This window comes from Saimiri boliviensis, chromosome 1 (genome assembly GCF_048565385.1).
Source record: "Saimiri boliviensis isolate mSaiBol1 chromosome 1, mSaiBol1.pri, whole genome shotgun sequence".
Taxonomy (NCBI): domain Eukaryota; kingdom Metazoa; phylum Chordata; class Mammalia; order Primates; family Cebidae; genus Saimiri; species Saimiri boliviensis.
In genome coordinates, this window is record NC_133449.1 from 158,803,601 (window position 1) to 158,819,967 (window position 16,367).

The window sequence follows — 16,367 nt, forward strand, 5'->3', positions numbered from 1 at the left end:
CTCTCTGAGCCTCAATTTCCACATCTGTAAAAACAAACTAACAAAGCTACCCAGAGAATTAGCCAGGCTTTGTGGAACTTGAAGCTCATCCCATTGAGAAGGTGGAAGTAGTGGTAAGGAGGACCTCTTTAAATAAAAAGCAATACACAATCGTACATTCAAAATTGCTTACAGGGCCTTGGAATGAGCCTCATGTAAGGGAGGGGCCTGACAAATGTGTCTTGGATGCTACCAGTTAGCAGTGACGCTAGCTAAGCAAAGCTTGTGGCATGTAGTAAACCCTTAAGAAATGTTAGTTTGGGGGATGAGATGATAGAGGAGAGAGTGGTATGGCTTGAGTCAAAGGCTATAATTTTGAGGGAGGATGAAATTTTGGCCTGTTCTGAACTGAAGCAGAGATAATGACAGAGAGTGGGATACTAGAGAAACGCCCAAGACCGTCTTTAGCTGCAGAGTTCTATCCAAAGTGTCATGTGTGACCTTAGGCAGATCTCACCACTTCCTGGTACCAGTGTCTTGCCCAGCAAAATGTGGCTGGGAGTCATACAATCCCAGCCTCTTCCCCATTTCCAGAAGAACACCCTTTACTCACTCCATGGAACCTTACACAAGCTAAGAATCAATTAGAGACGAGTGAGTGCCTATCCCTTTTTCTGTTCCAATTTAAGAATGGGGAGCTCCCAGAAGGGATGTCTTACAGCAGATTGTGAAGCCAGTGAGATATGGAAACCTCTACCCTGAGATGGGTAAAAGGAGAGGGATTTCTAAGTATTTTCTTGGAAGCAGAAATAGGTTACTGATGGAAAACCTTGACAAATTGGGCTTGGTCCCAACTCTGTCACTTTCTAGCTATCTGACTTCGGGCAGATCCCTTTACTTCAAGAAACCTCATTTTTCTCCTTATTTAATTGATAGGATTAAATGAGAAAATGTAGATTAAACACTTAGAGCATTGTTTATCCCTTAGGAAAGTGCTTAATAGATATTTGTTATGAAAATTATCAGTATAATAGTTATCATTATGATTACTATTAAATAATACCAATAAGGATGAGTGATGCCTTTTCCAAATCCCTCCTTTCTCTCCTCCTCCTCCTAGGAGTCTTCTTCCACTGGCTTCTCCAGGCAGGGGGAGGTGCCCTCCAGGGAGGTGGGCGGGGCCTCGTTCCGACTTGGCCAGAGCCAGTGCAGGCACGCACCACTGGGCCGGAGTGTACACCTACACTAGACACCTTCCTGCTTCCCTCCTTCCAGAGCAGACCTCTTTGTCACCCTGATCTCCTGTTTCTTAAGCAGTCATGTCTGTGGCAAAAAGTACCGAGGGTCCCCAGGGAGCCGTTGCCATCAAACTGGACCTTATGTCGCCTCCTGAAAGTGCCAAGAAGTTGGAGAACAAAGACTCCACATTCTTGGATGAAAGTCCTTCAGAGTCACCAGGCTCGAAGAAGACCAAAGGCATAACGTGAGTGCTGTTTTCTGCCATCCCTATTTCTGCTCTCCAGCCTGAAGCTTGCATTGGCAAAAACCCTGAGGTGGGTGTGTCTGATCCTAAATCCATTGTGCAGATGAGAAGCCCATGTTGCAAAAGGTGTAGTCACAGGCAGAGTCAAACTGAGAGCAGAAAGGGGCAAGAGTAAAGACTGTCAGAAAAACCCTGAGGGACATAGTGATCCAGCCCCCAATAGGTACAGGTGGGGAAACTGAGGCTCAGTTACCCTGGGCCACACACTGAGTCATTGGCAGGATAGGAGCTAGAATTCAGTGCTGGCCTTAAAGTCACATTTTTGTTCCTGGCCAGCGATGTTACTGTTGGGGAGAGAAGTAGAATCCCTAACTTCTTAGAGGAGAAGGTGAACGCTGAGCTTAAAACCACAGTGGCCTCACTGACCACTAAGTATTGCCTCCTCCGCCTGTTTCCTGCAGTAAGCCTGGCCTCTACTTCAATTGAGAAGTGCAGATGACACTAAAGAGCGCACTTTGTGGAAGGTTTTAGTTTTTTCCACTTTCCAGGGGGTAGGGAGTGGGAGTTATTCACAAGGCTTTCAAAACATAAAAAAGAGAGAAGCCAAGCTACAGGCTGCAGCTCCCTTCCCCACACCTGAACCCACCACCTGACTAGATTCACTAGTTCACTTAGGAAAAAAAGGTATGGGGCGTGGTGGTGAAGAGGTTCTGCTGCTTTAAGAAGAAAGTTTTTACACTGCTAGCATAGTAGAAAGAGCACCAGGCAAAGAATCAGAAGCCCCTGAGTTCAGTGGCTCCGCTCCTTCTCCAAGTCTCAGTTTTCTGCTGTACAAAAACAGGTGGCTGTGTGAACTAAAGGAGGGTGCTCGGAAACAAAATCGGAAGATGTGTTTTTTTTAGGGGTGCACTGTAGGGAGGGACTGTAAGGGGCAGGCAAAGCCCCTCCCCACAGCCATCCAGCAGGACAATTTAGGGATAGACACAATGACTGGCCCTGCTGCCTCTGCTGTCGCCCCAGGGCTAGTCCTGGGAGTTGCTGGGTATTAGCGATTCTGAAAGTGAGCTGTCTATAGGCTGGGGCCAGCCACTCTTAAGCAGAGGCCTTTCTCAGTCAGAGGTCTTGAGGGAAGCACCTATCTATTGTGTCCTGAACTGATACAAGGTTTGGTGGCAATTTCAGCAACTTAAGGATCAAAGGAATAAAGCAAGTGAGAGCTAGAGGGAAACTCATGGCTCGGACAGAAGCCAAATAATGGGCTGTGTAAGTGTGGCAACTATGGGGTCAGCTCACCCGGGCTTGAAGTCCCACTTAGCTGCTTACCAGCTTGAGCAAGTGATGAAACTTCTCTGTGCCCAGTTTCTCCTCTGTCAATGATAGTTCCCGCCTCCTGGGAGATTTGAGCAGAAATCCCCCAGACACAGTGTCTGTAAACACTGGCTGCTGTGAACAAGATGACAGTCCAAGCTGCCCAAAGAAAGGAGTTGGATTGGAACCCACGTCTCCCGACTCCCAGTTCGGTGCTTTGCATGACTTACCGCGCTACGTTTTCAAGTTGGTTGAGTGGCCCAAAGTTAAATTCTGATTTCCTAAGTCCTTTAGTTAGAAATTTCCAAAGTAACCCGCTGACCCTCTCCTGGTTGCAAAACAAGCCCATCGCTGGCCTGGCGAGTAGGGTGTAGTGCTCAGTCAGCGATGTTGACACCCACAGGGAGAAAGGCATGTGGGGACTCTCCACCCACTTTCTCCCTTGATTGTTCTCTTTAACCCTTGACAAATCTGTAGACAGAGGCTCAGGAAGCTACAGGGTTTAGATCTTTAATATAAAGCTCTAAACCCTCTAGTTTCCTGAGCCTCTGCCCATAGATTCTTTTTAAATAGCATCTTTTAAAAATAGCATCACTCCTGACATTTACAGAGGGCCAACAAAGTTGAACACATTGCCCAAGATGACACAGCTAGTTAAGTTGTGGCCTTGAGGTTTCATCCCTGGTTTGTCAAATCCTAGAGACTTCCAGAGTACCTCTGCTGCTTTACAAAGAATAAGTCTCTTAACCAGAAGGCTCTCATGGGGAATTTCCAAGGTTTCTTTTTTCTTTTTTTTGAGACAGAGTCTTGCTCTGTTGCCCAGGCTAGAGTGCAGTGCCATGATTTCTGCTTACTGCAAACTCCGCCTCCCGGGTTCAAGCGATTCTTCTGCCTCAGCCTCCTGAGTAGCTGGGACTACAGGCATGCCCCACCACACCCAGCGAATTTTTGTATTTTTAGTAGAAACAGGGTTTCACCATGTTGGCCAGGCTGGTCTCAAACTCCTGACCTTAGGCAATCTCCCATCTTGGCCTTCCAAAGTGCTGGCATTACAGCTGTGAGCCACCGAGCCCCGCCCAAGGTTTCTAAAGTTGCACGAGTAAACCCCAAGCTTCCCTTGACAACCTGGTCCAGGGGTCCAGGTACAAAGACATGTAAAAATAGGTTGTTTTGGCCGGGTACAGTGGCTCACACCTGCAATCCCAGTACTTTGGGAGGCCAAGGCGGGAGGATCACGAGATCAGGAGTTTGAGACCAGCCTGACCAACATGGTGAAACCCCATCTCTACTAAAAATACAGAAAATTAGCCAGGCATGATTGTCCATGCCTGTAATCCCAGCTGCTTGGTAGGCTGAGGCAGGAGAATCACTTGAATCCTGAAGGCGGAGGTTTCGGTGAGCTGAGATAGCGCCATTGCACTCCATTTGGGCAACAAGAGTGACACTCCATCTCAAAAAAAAAAAAAATAAAATAAATAAAAATAAAAAAAAAAATAAAAGAAAGAAAGAAAGAAAGGAAAGAAATAGGTTGTTTTGTAATTCACTAATAGAGAGGGTACCTCCCCAGAACATTTTTTCTCCTGATGGTTTAGACCTTGTCCTCTGGGCCAACCTTCACATCTGTCTTAAAGGAAGGGTCTGAATTTTTCTTTGGGGGAGGGGAAGCATGCATTCTCCAATCTTGATGCCCTGGGCCGAGTAAAGAAACCCCTCTGTAGCTCAATCTCTGAATAATTATGCCCCACCAGACCCCATCTGGGAACCCAGTTATCTGACCTATTTATTCAGAAGTCACAATAATTTCTTGTTTCTCCCTGCCCTTTCCCCTTTTCTCTGAGTTCCAGCCTGTCTCTCCTACTAGTTTTATAACATTGAGCTAGTTTCTGCCCCTCTCTGAGCCTCCATTTCCTCAGTTACGAAATGGGATTGTTTCTTTACTTACACTGTCTGGGTCTATCTCTGGAAGGCAGCTCAACAGAAGTGGGGTGAAGAACAGGTATTCTGAAGCAGCCCTGTGCTCAGATCTTGCTCCCCTATATATCCTGGATATGTCATTAACAAATCTCTGTGCCTCAGTTTCTTCACCTGCAAAATGACAATCATATCTTCCTCAGAGCCTTGACAAGAAGATTAACTGAAATAATACTCATTTAAAGCACCTAGCACAGTGTCTCATGTAGTAAGTGTTGCAGCATAGATTGAGTGTTTGCTGCTAAAACCAGGACAGCTCTACACAAACTGGGATGGCTGGTGACCCTGCAGGAGACCCAGATGTGCCAGGCAAGGACACATGGACTGAGAGATGGCTGGGAGCCCGCCTGTCAGGTGCTGGCACACTGCGAGGGAATGACTGCTGGATCTTCTCACCTCCACATACCCATAGCTTCACATCCCCTTCCTCTCCTTCAGAGGGTTCCAGGCCTTGGTTCACCTGGTGAAAGGCAACATGGGCACAGGGATCCTGGGACTACCCCTGGCTGTGAAGAATGCGGGCATCCTGGTAAGAAAGGTGCCACAGGTGGGGCCTTCATTTATGGTCAGTTGTGGAAGGGAAATGAGCAGAGAGGCTCCAGCAGTTTAACAACCTGTGGGGAGCAGTCTTTCCAGGAGGCAGCTCGGTGCGGGGCTAGAGTCTAGACATCTAGCCTGGGTTTGAGTCCTGGCTCTCCCACAGACTTTACTGCCCTTGTAAGTCATTTGCCTGCTCTCTGGACCTTAGTTTCCTCTCTTGTAGAATGCAAGTATTGGACTATGCCCAGTTTTCCAAATATGCTCTATAGAGCACCAGGTCTCCTTGGGGATGTTTCGGGGGCCGCAAAGGGCACACATGGTCAGGATTCTGTGTCCCCTCATCAGTACACCCCACTGTAATTGCTGTATGTGCTTTATTGTAATACTACTTGAGGTCATATTTGAAAGAATAGCTATTGCTGCTACAAGAGGGCTTTAAACCCAGTTTGCTAGAGAGTTCTTCGAGTCCAGCATGATATCTGCACTACCAGTTCCAGCTCGCAGTATTCTTGAAAAATGCATTACCTGCTCTCCTCCCTCACCCCCTGCCTCCCCTTCCTCCAGATGGGTCCACTCAGTCTGCTGGTGATGGGGTTCGTCGCCTGCCACTGCATGCACCTCTTGGTCAAGTGTGCCCAGCGTTTCTGTAAGAGGTGAGAACAGCCTCCTTGTGTCAATCCCTTTGGTACGTGGTTCTCAGGGACAGCCCAGAAACATCCTATGCATAATAACAGCTTACTTCTTAGTTTTCTCCAATGAGGCCAAGAAAGAGAGAAGAGCATTCAGGGGCAGGGAGCTCAGGTGAGGCTCTGCTACATGACTCCTCAGGAGATCTCAATCAGGTTGTTATGCTTACCTGGTTGGCTCCTCTGGAAATTGGGCATAAACTATGCAGAGAATTGTCATGAGGATCATGATCTGAAAACTACCATCCCCATGCTAGGTGTACATTATACTCTTGCTGGGTAGTCTCCGCCTCATTTAACAGGTAAAAAAAAACACACACACACAAAAAAAACAAAAAACAAGCCACTGAGGAATTACTGCTGACTGTCAAAGCCTGAGATCTCTGCCCCTGTGTTCTTTCTGCTCCTGCTTTGTTCTTTGTCTCCTGGCTTTTGACCAGGTGATTTTAGACTAAACTGTCTCTTAGAACCTGCCTGTGCACTCTCTCCTGCAGGCTTAACAAGCCCTTTATGGACTATGGGGACACAGTGATGCATGGACTAGAGGCCAACCCCAGCGCCTGGCTGCGGAACCACGCTCACTGGGGAAGGTAACTTGTTCTCGCTTTGCCTGCAGTGGGGTAGGACACAGGAGGAGAAAATGTCGCCATCAGGGATGACTTCTTCCCTGGAAACGTGGTTGGTTTGGCACTTCTGTGTTAGACTTTATACATGGAAGGGGTTCATTGGCAACATCTCTGATCCAGCCCTACTTCTTGTATCTCTCCAGTGACAGGGTGCTCATTCCTTTGCTATGCAGGTTCAATGTTATTCACTCTTTTATTAAACCACATTTATCCCGTTACTGTTATGGCCCTGGAAATGCCACAGGGACCAAGAAAAACAAGGCTTTGCCCTCACAGAACCCTCAGTCCTGTGGGAAAGGCAGACACTAAACGGCCTGTAATAGGGTTATGTAATAGCCGCTTGGATATGTACGGAGAAGGGAAGACGTGCTGGTTGCCACCAGACAGGTTAGGAGCTGTGTGTCGGCTTGCGGGAGAGGAGGGCTTTCTAGGATGAAACAGGTTGAGATGAATTCTGTAGGAAGGAGTCCTGAAGAATGAGGAATCACCTCGGGGAAGCTGGACAGGGCCCTGGAGGATGGGCCCGGAAGAAGGAAGAGAGGGTGTGAAGGCCGGTGAAGCAAGAAGGTAGAGGTGACAACTTCAAGGTACAACAAGATCAGGTAGCTCAAGGGCAGAGAGTCAGGGAGGTGGAACTGAAGAAAGAGCCAGGCGCGCAATCAAGTGGTACATTTTTGACCCTCTGAAACAGAGACTGTATTGGTTCATTTCTTAAAAGCATCCAGGAAGCCATCGGAGGGTTTTAATCAGGGAAGTCATCATATTTGTATTGTCTAAAGTTCCGTCTGGCGTCTGTGAGGAAAACATTTTAAGGGAGCAGGAGCCAAGAACAGGTTGAGTCAGATCTCTGAGGAGGCTGTCGACGGTGAACAGCCAGGTCACCATGGTGGCCTGGACCAAGCTGGTGGCAGTGGGATGAAGAACAATTGACTTGGTTATGAGCTGGATCCTGGGATTAGGAGACAAGGAAGAGTCAAGGCTGGCTCAGATTTCTGATGACTTTATTTTGGACAAGTTGAGTTTGAGGTGCCTGAGAAACACATTCAAGTGGAGATGCCGAGGAAGGATGTATGGGCTTAAGCCTATCTTCATGCACCTATCCGGAATTGAAGTCATCAGCCTTGAAGCCAGCTCTCTTAGGGAGAGGTTATATAGTGAGAAGAAAACAGAGGAAAAGACCAAGATTTTAAGAACCCTTTGTTCAGCCGTAGGAAGTCATCCTCCCTGAAAATCCCCAGCTTTTAGCTCTCAGGGGTGACACAGAACAGTTCAACACCCTTTGTCCTCTGGTACTTGGGACTAAATCTACTCCTTTGTCTTTGTTTCAGACCTGTCCCCACCCTGCCTGTCTCCTCTTGTTGAGCACCATCTAGACTGTCAAAGTCTCTTTTGAACTGTGTTTTCTAAACTGCTGCAGTATTCACAGTGTGCCCCTGGCCGTGGCAGGTAGTCTGTGTAGTATCATGGGCCTGGCACCACCCTTCACTCAATGCCCATACTCACAAGAGTAATCCATAACTTCAGTCTGTAAACAGACAAGGAAGGCTACTGGATAATGACCAGCATTTTCCCAATTGTGTGACCCAAAAAGAGACTTGCCTGTTGCAGACCCTCAAATCCTTCTACTCATTGTTGGACATATAAAGAAGATTTCCCTGCTCCATTTAGAGACCTTATTTTACGAATTACTGCCTCTCCTGTAGCTGGAATTCCTTTAGTATGGGCTCTTCCTCTCAGCGTTTAATGTGTTCATGTATCTCCATCTTAAAAATAATAAAGCAAACAATAAAATAATAAAACTTCGTGAACCTTACCATTGTAGCTATCATCCCATCTTACATTCAATATATTATTCAACAAATGTCTACTAAATACCACAATGTGTCACAAAGTGCTTTAGACGATGGATGTACAGTAACGAGCAAATGGGTGCCATCAACACCGGAGCACTCTGACTTCATTGCCTTACATCCCATCCACACCTCTTTCACGGACCACCTGGCTTTGCTGTCCTTATCATTCTACCGAAGTTCTTTCAAGCAATGTCCTAAAAGACCTTTTGGTTGCATCTTTTTTGCCCTAGAGAACCTTTCAGCAGTAACGGGTACAGCTGACTGTTTTCTTTCAACATTCTCTCCCCACTTGGCTACTATCAAACCTCTTTCCTGCTGGTTTCCCTCCTATCTTTCTAGCCACTCCGTTGCCTTTGCTATAGCCTTTTTTGTTTCTATTAAATGTCAGTGTTCTCCAGAGTTCGAACACTGCCTTCTCTTCTCATGCTGCACACTTTCTCACAGTGCTCTGCCTTTGCAAGGCTTTATCCACTGCTGCAACTCAACAGTTCCAGACCCTAATATCTAGTTGTGTCCCAAATGTCTCCTATAGAAACCTCAAGCTCAGTGATTCAGATTCTGAATTTGTCATTTCTTCCCCTTCTCCTAAAACTTCTTTCTTCTGAGTCTCCCAGTTCATTTTGCTGTCCAAGCCAAAAGTCTGTAAATCACCTTAGACTCTCTCCTTTCCCTTTTCCCCCAAGATGTGGGGAATGACCATGTTGTGTACATTATAGATCCCTATTCCGTCTTGAAGTGCTTCGTTATTTCATCTGAATGGTCATATATCTGTCCAGGCTGCTGCCAGCTTTCACTTCCATTAATAATCTCCCATCTATTTCCCCCACCCTCAGTCTGCCCCTCTAACGGACTCCCCACGTGGCAGCTGGAGAAAGTGCCTCCTCCCTCTGTGGAGATGCTTTTCCTCACGTCTCTTCTTCTTCCCTCTCTTCCTTCCCTTTCCTCCTCCTCCGCCTCTCCTTCTTCTTTCTTCTTTTTCTTCCTCCTCCTCTTCTTCCCCTTCCTTCTCCTCCTCCTTCTCCTCCTTCTTCTTCCTCTTCTGCTCCTCCTTTTCTCCTTCTCTTTCATCTTCTTCCTCTCTCCTTCTTTCTCCCTCCCTCTTCCTTCCCCCAGCTCTCTTTCTTCCCTTTCCCAAGGGACTCTCTTAGGTATAGGGCTTTCTAATCAAGCTTCCTGTCTGCCCATAATTTGGGTGAAGTGCCCTTTTCACTATGGCCCTTAGTGCCATATCATAAGAATTTTGGTCCACCTAGTCCATTAGTCATAAACCACAAGAAGAAGGGACTGTATGTTATTTGTCTATGTATCTCAGTGCCCAGCATGGCGTCTGGCACATGGCAGAAAAAAATTTCAAATCTGAATGGTAGCTAATAAAAATATTGTGCCTGCTGCCCTACATTAATTAGTATCAATGATGAGGAACGCCACCAAGCCAGGTATCGGGGGAGGCTTGTGACCAGGAAGAACTTTACCACTTACTGAGCTGAGAGTGCAAGGGTGTTTAAAAATTATTTTTAAAAAAGAACTGTTGTTACCTCACTTCTTTGCCCCATTTGTTGATTGTGGTGGAAGGGCTAAATGTGCTGGTACAGGGCCACCAACCCCTGGGGACAGAGGGCAGAATGGCAAGAAATGAAACTGACAAATTAATTTATTTTATAATAAGTTTTCTTTTTCCCTCTCTTCCTCCTTCTAGGCATATCGTGAGCTTCTTCCTTATTGTCACCCAACTTGGCTTCTGCTGTGTGTACATTGTGTTTTTGGCCGATAATTTAAAACAGGTAGAATCTTCCGGAGAAAACGGGAGGGGAAAAGATACGGTCAAGGGCATGCCACTGCTGGTTGTTTAACAAACTGCTTCTTCTCTCTGGGTCCTCATCGATACAAAAAAAGGAAGTTAAACTACAAAGTCGTTAAACTTGCCTCCCCTAGTTCACATAGCTGCAGATTTCTGTGTAGTTACTTTTGCCACAGTACCCTTTGTCCAACATCTTAGACCCGTCCTCAGAGTTGATCTCTACTGAGCTGGAAAGACCCTTGGGTTTTGTCAGTCCTCCTGCCTGGAAGCTTAATTATTCTTGCTGCTTCTAAAATAGATAGGGGTATTTGATGATTCCTAATCTGCTTTGGGTCATCTTTTTTTTTTTTTTTTTTTTTTGAGACAGGACATTGTGCTGTCCCCCAGGCTAGAGTGCAGTGGTGAGATCACAGCTCACTGCAGCCTCAAACTCCCAGGCCCAAGTGATTCTCCCACCTCAGCCTCCCAAGTAGATGGGACCACAAGCTTGTGCCACTGTGTCTGGCTAATTTTTTTTTATTATTTTTAGAGCTGAGGACTTGCAATGTTTCCCAGGCTGGTCTCCACCTGAGGCTGGTCTCCAGGGCTCAGGTGATCTTCCCACTATCTTCCAAAGAGCTGGGATTATAGGCATGAGCCACCACGTGCAGCCTTGGGTCGTATATATCCACCTTTAGCAACTTAATCTGTGGTTTAATAGTCGTTGTCCCTAGGAAGTCTTTCTGATCTAACCTAGAATTTATCTTACAGCAATTTAAGTAAAATAATATGAGTAATAGCAGAGGCCATTTTTAATCCATAAGTTTATAAAGAAAACTATGCTTTAGGCCTCTTTTTCCACTTATAGTAGTAATACCAGAAATTCAAAAATGTAAACTAGTTAGAAGAAAAAAATAGTAAGCATTCAGTTAGCTTCTATTATGTCAGGTACAGTGCTGAGCAATTTACATGTTTTCCTTCATTTAATTGTCTCCATGACTTTATTAGGGTAGGTACTGCGGTTATTCCCATTTCACAGATGAGAAAACTGAGATGATAAACTCTATAATGTATGTAAGGTTACAGAGCCAGAGTTAAAAACTCAGGCCTGGCTGGGCATGGTGGCTCACAGCTGTGATCCCAGCACTTTGGGAGGCCAAGGCTGGCAGATTACTAGGTAAGGAGTTCAAGACCAGCCTGGCCAACATAGTGAAACCCCATCTCTACTAAAAATACAAAAATTAGCCAGGCATGGTGGCACGCATCTGTAATCCCAGCTACTCAGGAGACTGAGGCAGAATTGCTTCAACCCAGGAGGTGGAGGTTGCAGAGAGCTGAGATTGCTCCATTGCACTTCAGCTCAGGCAACAAAGCAAGACTCCATCTCAAAAACAAAACAAAACAGAAATCAAACAAACAAAGAAAAACTCAGGCCTTCTGGCACCAAAGCTCAAGTTCTTAAACCTATGTTGTATTTCTGCAAACAAAACAAAACAAAATAAAATTATTCTTAATCCAACTATTCATGGTTATGATTGAATGTAACCTTAACTGGTAAGCATTTTGCAATATCCTTCCGTTTTGTCATGTAATTTTCAATAGTTTCATAATATTCCATCACACGGATTGATCATAACCTCATCAATCTTCTATTGCTGAACATTTCCCTGATTTTTCCTTTGTTTCTCTGCTATAATCTGTTGGCACAAAGGTCTTTGTGCACTTCATTTCCTGAATGTCTCTTAAAGTAAAATTACTGAGTCAAAGAGTTTGATTGTTTTGAAGGTTCTTAAGATATTGTCAGATTTCTCTTTAGAAAGCAATCTGACACATACAGACCTATACTTATCATCTGCATTTATTACTATCTACATTTATGTATCATCTGCATTATTATCAAGGCAGACACTGTAACAAGGAGTTTATAGGCCAAGTAGGGTGTGTTCTAAAACCTGGTAAGTTAAATATCAATATGATATTTTGGTGCCAGGCCAGGATACCACTAACAACAACAACATGAGGTCAGGGTGCCAACTACATTGCAGAGATCACTGGAGCAGGGAAAGTGTCCTCCAGGGGGGTGGTGCATCTGAACTGGGTATTGACAGGTTGGAGAAAAAGTGGTGGCAGCCAAGGTGAGAGAAGAAATCAGTGAAAACCTGGAGGCAGGAACTTATGGGACTTGCCTAGGAGACGCAATATAATTGGCTACAGGAAAAAGAGTAGGTCATGGAAGAAGAAGAAACCTTGAAAGTTTGATAGTGCCCATTTATGGAGGGCCTGGCTAATGTTCCAGTTATTTTTCCTATTGTAGTAAGGAATCAGAATAAAATAACACTTACGTGATTCATTTGTGTATCCACAGTGTATTGTTAAATGCAAGGGATGTTTAACAAAAGAAAAGAGTGAACGCTATGACTGAAGTCTTATAAAATAAGAAGAATATGTATAATACATGTGATTTGCGACATTGTATAGAAAATATATAGATGAATATCTCCTAAGATGTTAGCATCTTGGTACTGAGATTATCAATGCATTTATGTTTCTCTCCTGCTAAATTCTAGTTCCTAATTGTTCTGCAGTGGTTTGTATTGTTTGTCCAATAAGACTGTATCACTTAGGTCATGCTGACTTTAAATGGAGGGTGGTGGCATTCACCTACCTACTGACTTTACAAGGGGTGTTTATATTGTGTGGGGGCTGGGGGATGGTTTCTTGTTTATCACAGTGATTGGGGATCTCATGGCTTTTATTGCATGGGGTTCAGGGCTACTAAATCTTCTGCAATGAATGGTCCAATCCACACAAGAAAGAGTTTTCTTATTTAAAATGCCAGTATTCTGCCAATTAGGAGTCAGTTAAGTGTATGTGTCAATTAGGAATCAGTAAATGATGATGTTTTTAGGTTATCACAAAAGAAACAGATTCTGGGGGAATTTAAGCAGAAAATAAGTTTTATGGGAGGATATTACCTTTCACTAAATTAAAAAGCAGTTCTGAGGGAAGAACAAGAGCCAGGGTAGCGAGGAGGATGTGGATGGTAGAACTAATGAGCAGCATGAGCAGCCTTCTCAGGAATCCACTGTTAATCTTTGCCCTTTCCTAGTCCGTCCTCAGGTGCCTAGGCTTAGATTGACACTCAGATTCCTGGAAGAGGATCTGCCTGCCCCAGCTTGAGTTCAAGGCCAGTCCCCTAGCTCTGCCATACTGTGATTTACAGTCCTCCAGTGCTGCATTCAGTGACAAGAGAGAACTCACTAAAATCAAACTGCTGTCAGGAGAAACGGATACTAGTTGCCAAAAGCTAACAAATAGCCACTGTGAATCCAGTTATTTATTTTATATTACATTTATTTTTAACTATTTGTACAACCTTTTATATGTATATGTATATGTAATATATACATTATAATTATATATATACACACACATATATATACACATAGTATATATATATGTATATTTTATACCTCTACCTCCCATGTTAAAGCAAGAACCACTTTATATATATAACATATATTATGTATATATTATTATATATGTTATATATATTTATAATGTATAAAACATCTGTTATTATATTTATATATAACATATATGTGTATGCATACATATACTATGTATGTGTATATATTATATATAATATATGTATATACATATACAATATATATGTATATGTGTATATGTGTGTGTATATATATATATATATATATGCACACACACACACACACATATACAGGACCTCACTCTGTTGCCCAGCCGTGAGTGTGGTGGCATGATCTCAGCTCACTGCAACCTCTACCTCCCAGGTTAAAGCAATTCTCGTGCCTCAGCCTCCTGAGTAGCTGGGATTACAGGCATTCGCCACCACGCCTGGCTCATTTTTGTATTTTAGTAGAGATAGGGTTTCACCATGTTGGCCAGGCTAGTCTCGAACTTCTGATCTCAAATGATCCACCCATCTCGGTCTCCCAAAGTGCTGGGATTAGAAGTGTGAGCCACTGCGACCAGCCTGTACAGCCTTTTCTGAGGTGGTATGGTGCAGAGGGTTTAGAATGAGTTCTAAATTCACCCTAACTCACCGTGAGACTTGGTACCATGAGATACTTCAATTGGTTGTGAGGGAGTTCAATTAGGGGCAAGGCACTGAGCCAACCATGAGGCTAGAAGAGTCATCATCTCCCCCTCTTGTTTCTCCCATTCCTTCCTCAGGTAGTGGAAGCTGTTAATAGCACAACCAACAACTGTCATTCCAATGAGACCGTGATTCTGACCCCCACCATGGACTCACGACTCTACATGCTCTCCTTCCTGCCCTTCCTGGTACTGTTGGTCCTCATCCGGAACCTCAGGATCTTGACCATCTTCTCCATGCTGGCCAACATCAGCATGCTGGTCAGCTTGGTCATCATCACCCAGTACATCAGCCAGGTGAGTACACACCACACAGCTGCCCACTCCACTGGGCAGGGTTTTCGTATCAGACAGACTGAGCTTTAGATACCTGGAGCCAACCCAGTAGGTGGTAAGAGCGTTATGAGAGACACACACCTCACTGTAGCATTTCTTCTACAAAGATGTCTCTGTGCAGTGCCATTCTTCTGGTTGTCTCCTTGTTCATGTTCTTTCTCTACATACCTACTTTTTTTTTTTTTGAGATGGAGTCTTGCTCTGTTGCCAGGATGGAGCACAGTAGCGCAGTTTCGGCTCACTGCAACCTCCGCCTTCCAGGTTCAAGCGATTCTTTCATCTCAGCCTCCCAAGTAGCTGGGACTACAGGCGCGTGTCAAATGCCCAGCTAATTTTTGTATTTTTAGTAGAGACAGGGTTTCACCATGTTGGCCAGGATGGTCTTGATCTCTTCACCTTGTGATCCACCTGCCTTGGCCTCCCAAAGTGCTGGGATTACAGGCGTGAACCACCACAACCGGCCTTAAATACCTACTTTTATGTCAAATTCTGGCTTTTTTTTTTTTTTTTTTTTTTTAGTGTGCTTGCAAGGAAAACATCTTGGTTGGTGAACTATAGACCATTCCTATAATGGTTGGCTGGCAGCAAAAGGCAGGTGAAAAGAGGTTCCTGTACTACAGCTAAAACTTATTGAATTACTCATAGGCTACAATTTCAGGTACCCGGTATTACCCCTAAGGAAGGCAAGAGAAAAAAAAAATCTAATATTTAGTCACAGAGGTATATGTAGAGTCTCAAAAACCATAAGCTTTCAATAAGTGTCTTGTTACTTTAAAAAAAAAAAAAAAAAAAGGCCGGCGCAGTGGCTCAAGCCTGTAATCCCAGCACTTTGGGAGGCCGAGGCGGGTGGATCACGAGGTCAAGAGATCGAGACCATCCTGGTCAACATGGTGAAACCCTGTCTCTACTAAAAACATAAAAAATTAGCTGGGCATGGTGGCGCGTGCTTGTAATCTCAGCTACTCAGGAGGCTGAGGCAGGAGAATTGCCTGAACCCAGGAGGCAGAGGTTGTGGTGAGCCGAGATCGCACCATTGCACTCCAGCCTGGGTAACAAGAGCGAAACTCCATCTCAAAAAAAAAAAAAAAAAAAAAAAAAAGCCAAACAAACAAAACTGTAAGCAAATCTATTATAATGTTAGTTATGATGTCTTTGAGGTTGAATTATGGATATTGATTTTCTCTGTTTCCTAATTTGCTATCCTTTCTAATTTTTATTTATTTATTTGAGATGGAATCTCAATCTGTCACCCAGGCTCGAGTGCAGTGGTACGATCTTGGCTCACTGCAGCTCTGCCTCCAGGTTCAAGTGATTCTCCTGCCTCAGCCTCCTGCGTAGCTGAGACTACAGGCACCAGCAACCATATCCAGCTAATTTTTGTGTTTTTAGTATAGATGGGGTTTTACCATGTTGTCCAGGCTGGTCTCGAACTCCTGACCTCAAGTGATCTCCCCCCTTGGCCCGCCAAAGTGCTGGGATTACAGGCGTGAGCCACTGTGCTCAACCTAATTCTTTTATAATGGACAACACTACATAGAAAGCTAAGTCTCAGAAGTCTCTTGGCATATTTACTAACTTCCAGATGTTCTTCTTTTTAAGAAGCCAAAAGAGAAAAAAAGTTACGTTGTCTGTGAAATTCAGTAAAAATAATAGTCAAACATTTTAGAATAA

At 44.5% G+C, this 16,367-nt stretch overlaps 1 protein-coding gene across 2 annotated transcripts in view; it reads left to right on the top strand.

Moving 5' to 3' along the window:
* The first annotated feature begins 1,194 nt into the window (after positions 1–1,194).
* SLC36A2 (solute carrier family 36 member 2) overlaps positions 1,195–16,367 on the top strand; it is a 35,946-nt gene continuing 20,773 nt past the window's right edge. For both annotated transcript variants that reach the window (XR_012512008.1, XM_039468620.2), the window contains exons 1-6: positions 1,195–1,462; positions 5,180–5,270; positions 5,846–5,934; positions 6,462–6,557; positions 10,143–10,227; positions 14,439–14,657. Coding sequence is in view for 1 of the 2 variants with exons in the window: in XM_039468620.2 (XP_039324554.1) it covers positions 1,299–1,462; positions 5,180–5,270; positions 5,846–5,934; positions 6,462–6,557; positions 10,143–10,227; positions 14,439–14,657 (744 nt within the window). In the remaining variant the exon portion in view is untranslated. The remainder of the gene's footprint in view (positions 1,463–5,179; positions 5,271–5,845; positions 5,935–6,461; positions 6,558–10,142; positions 10,228–14,438; positions 14,658–16,367) is intronic.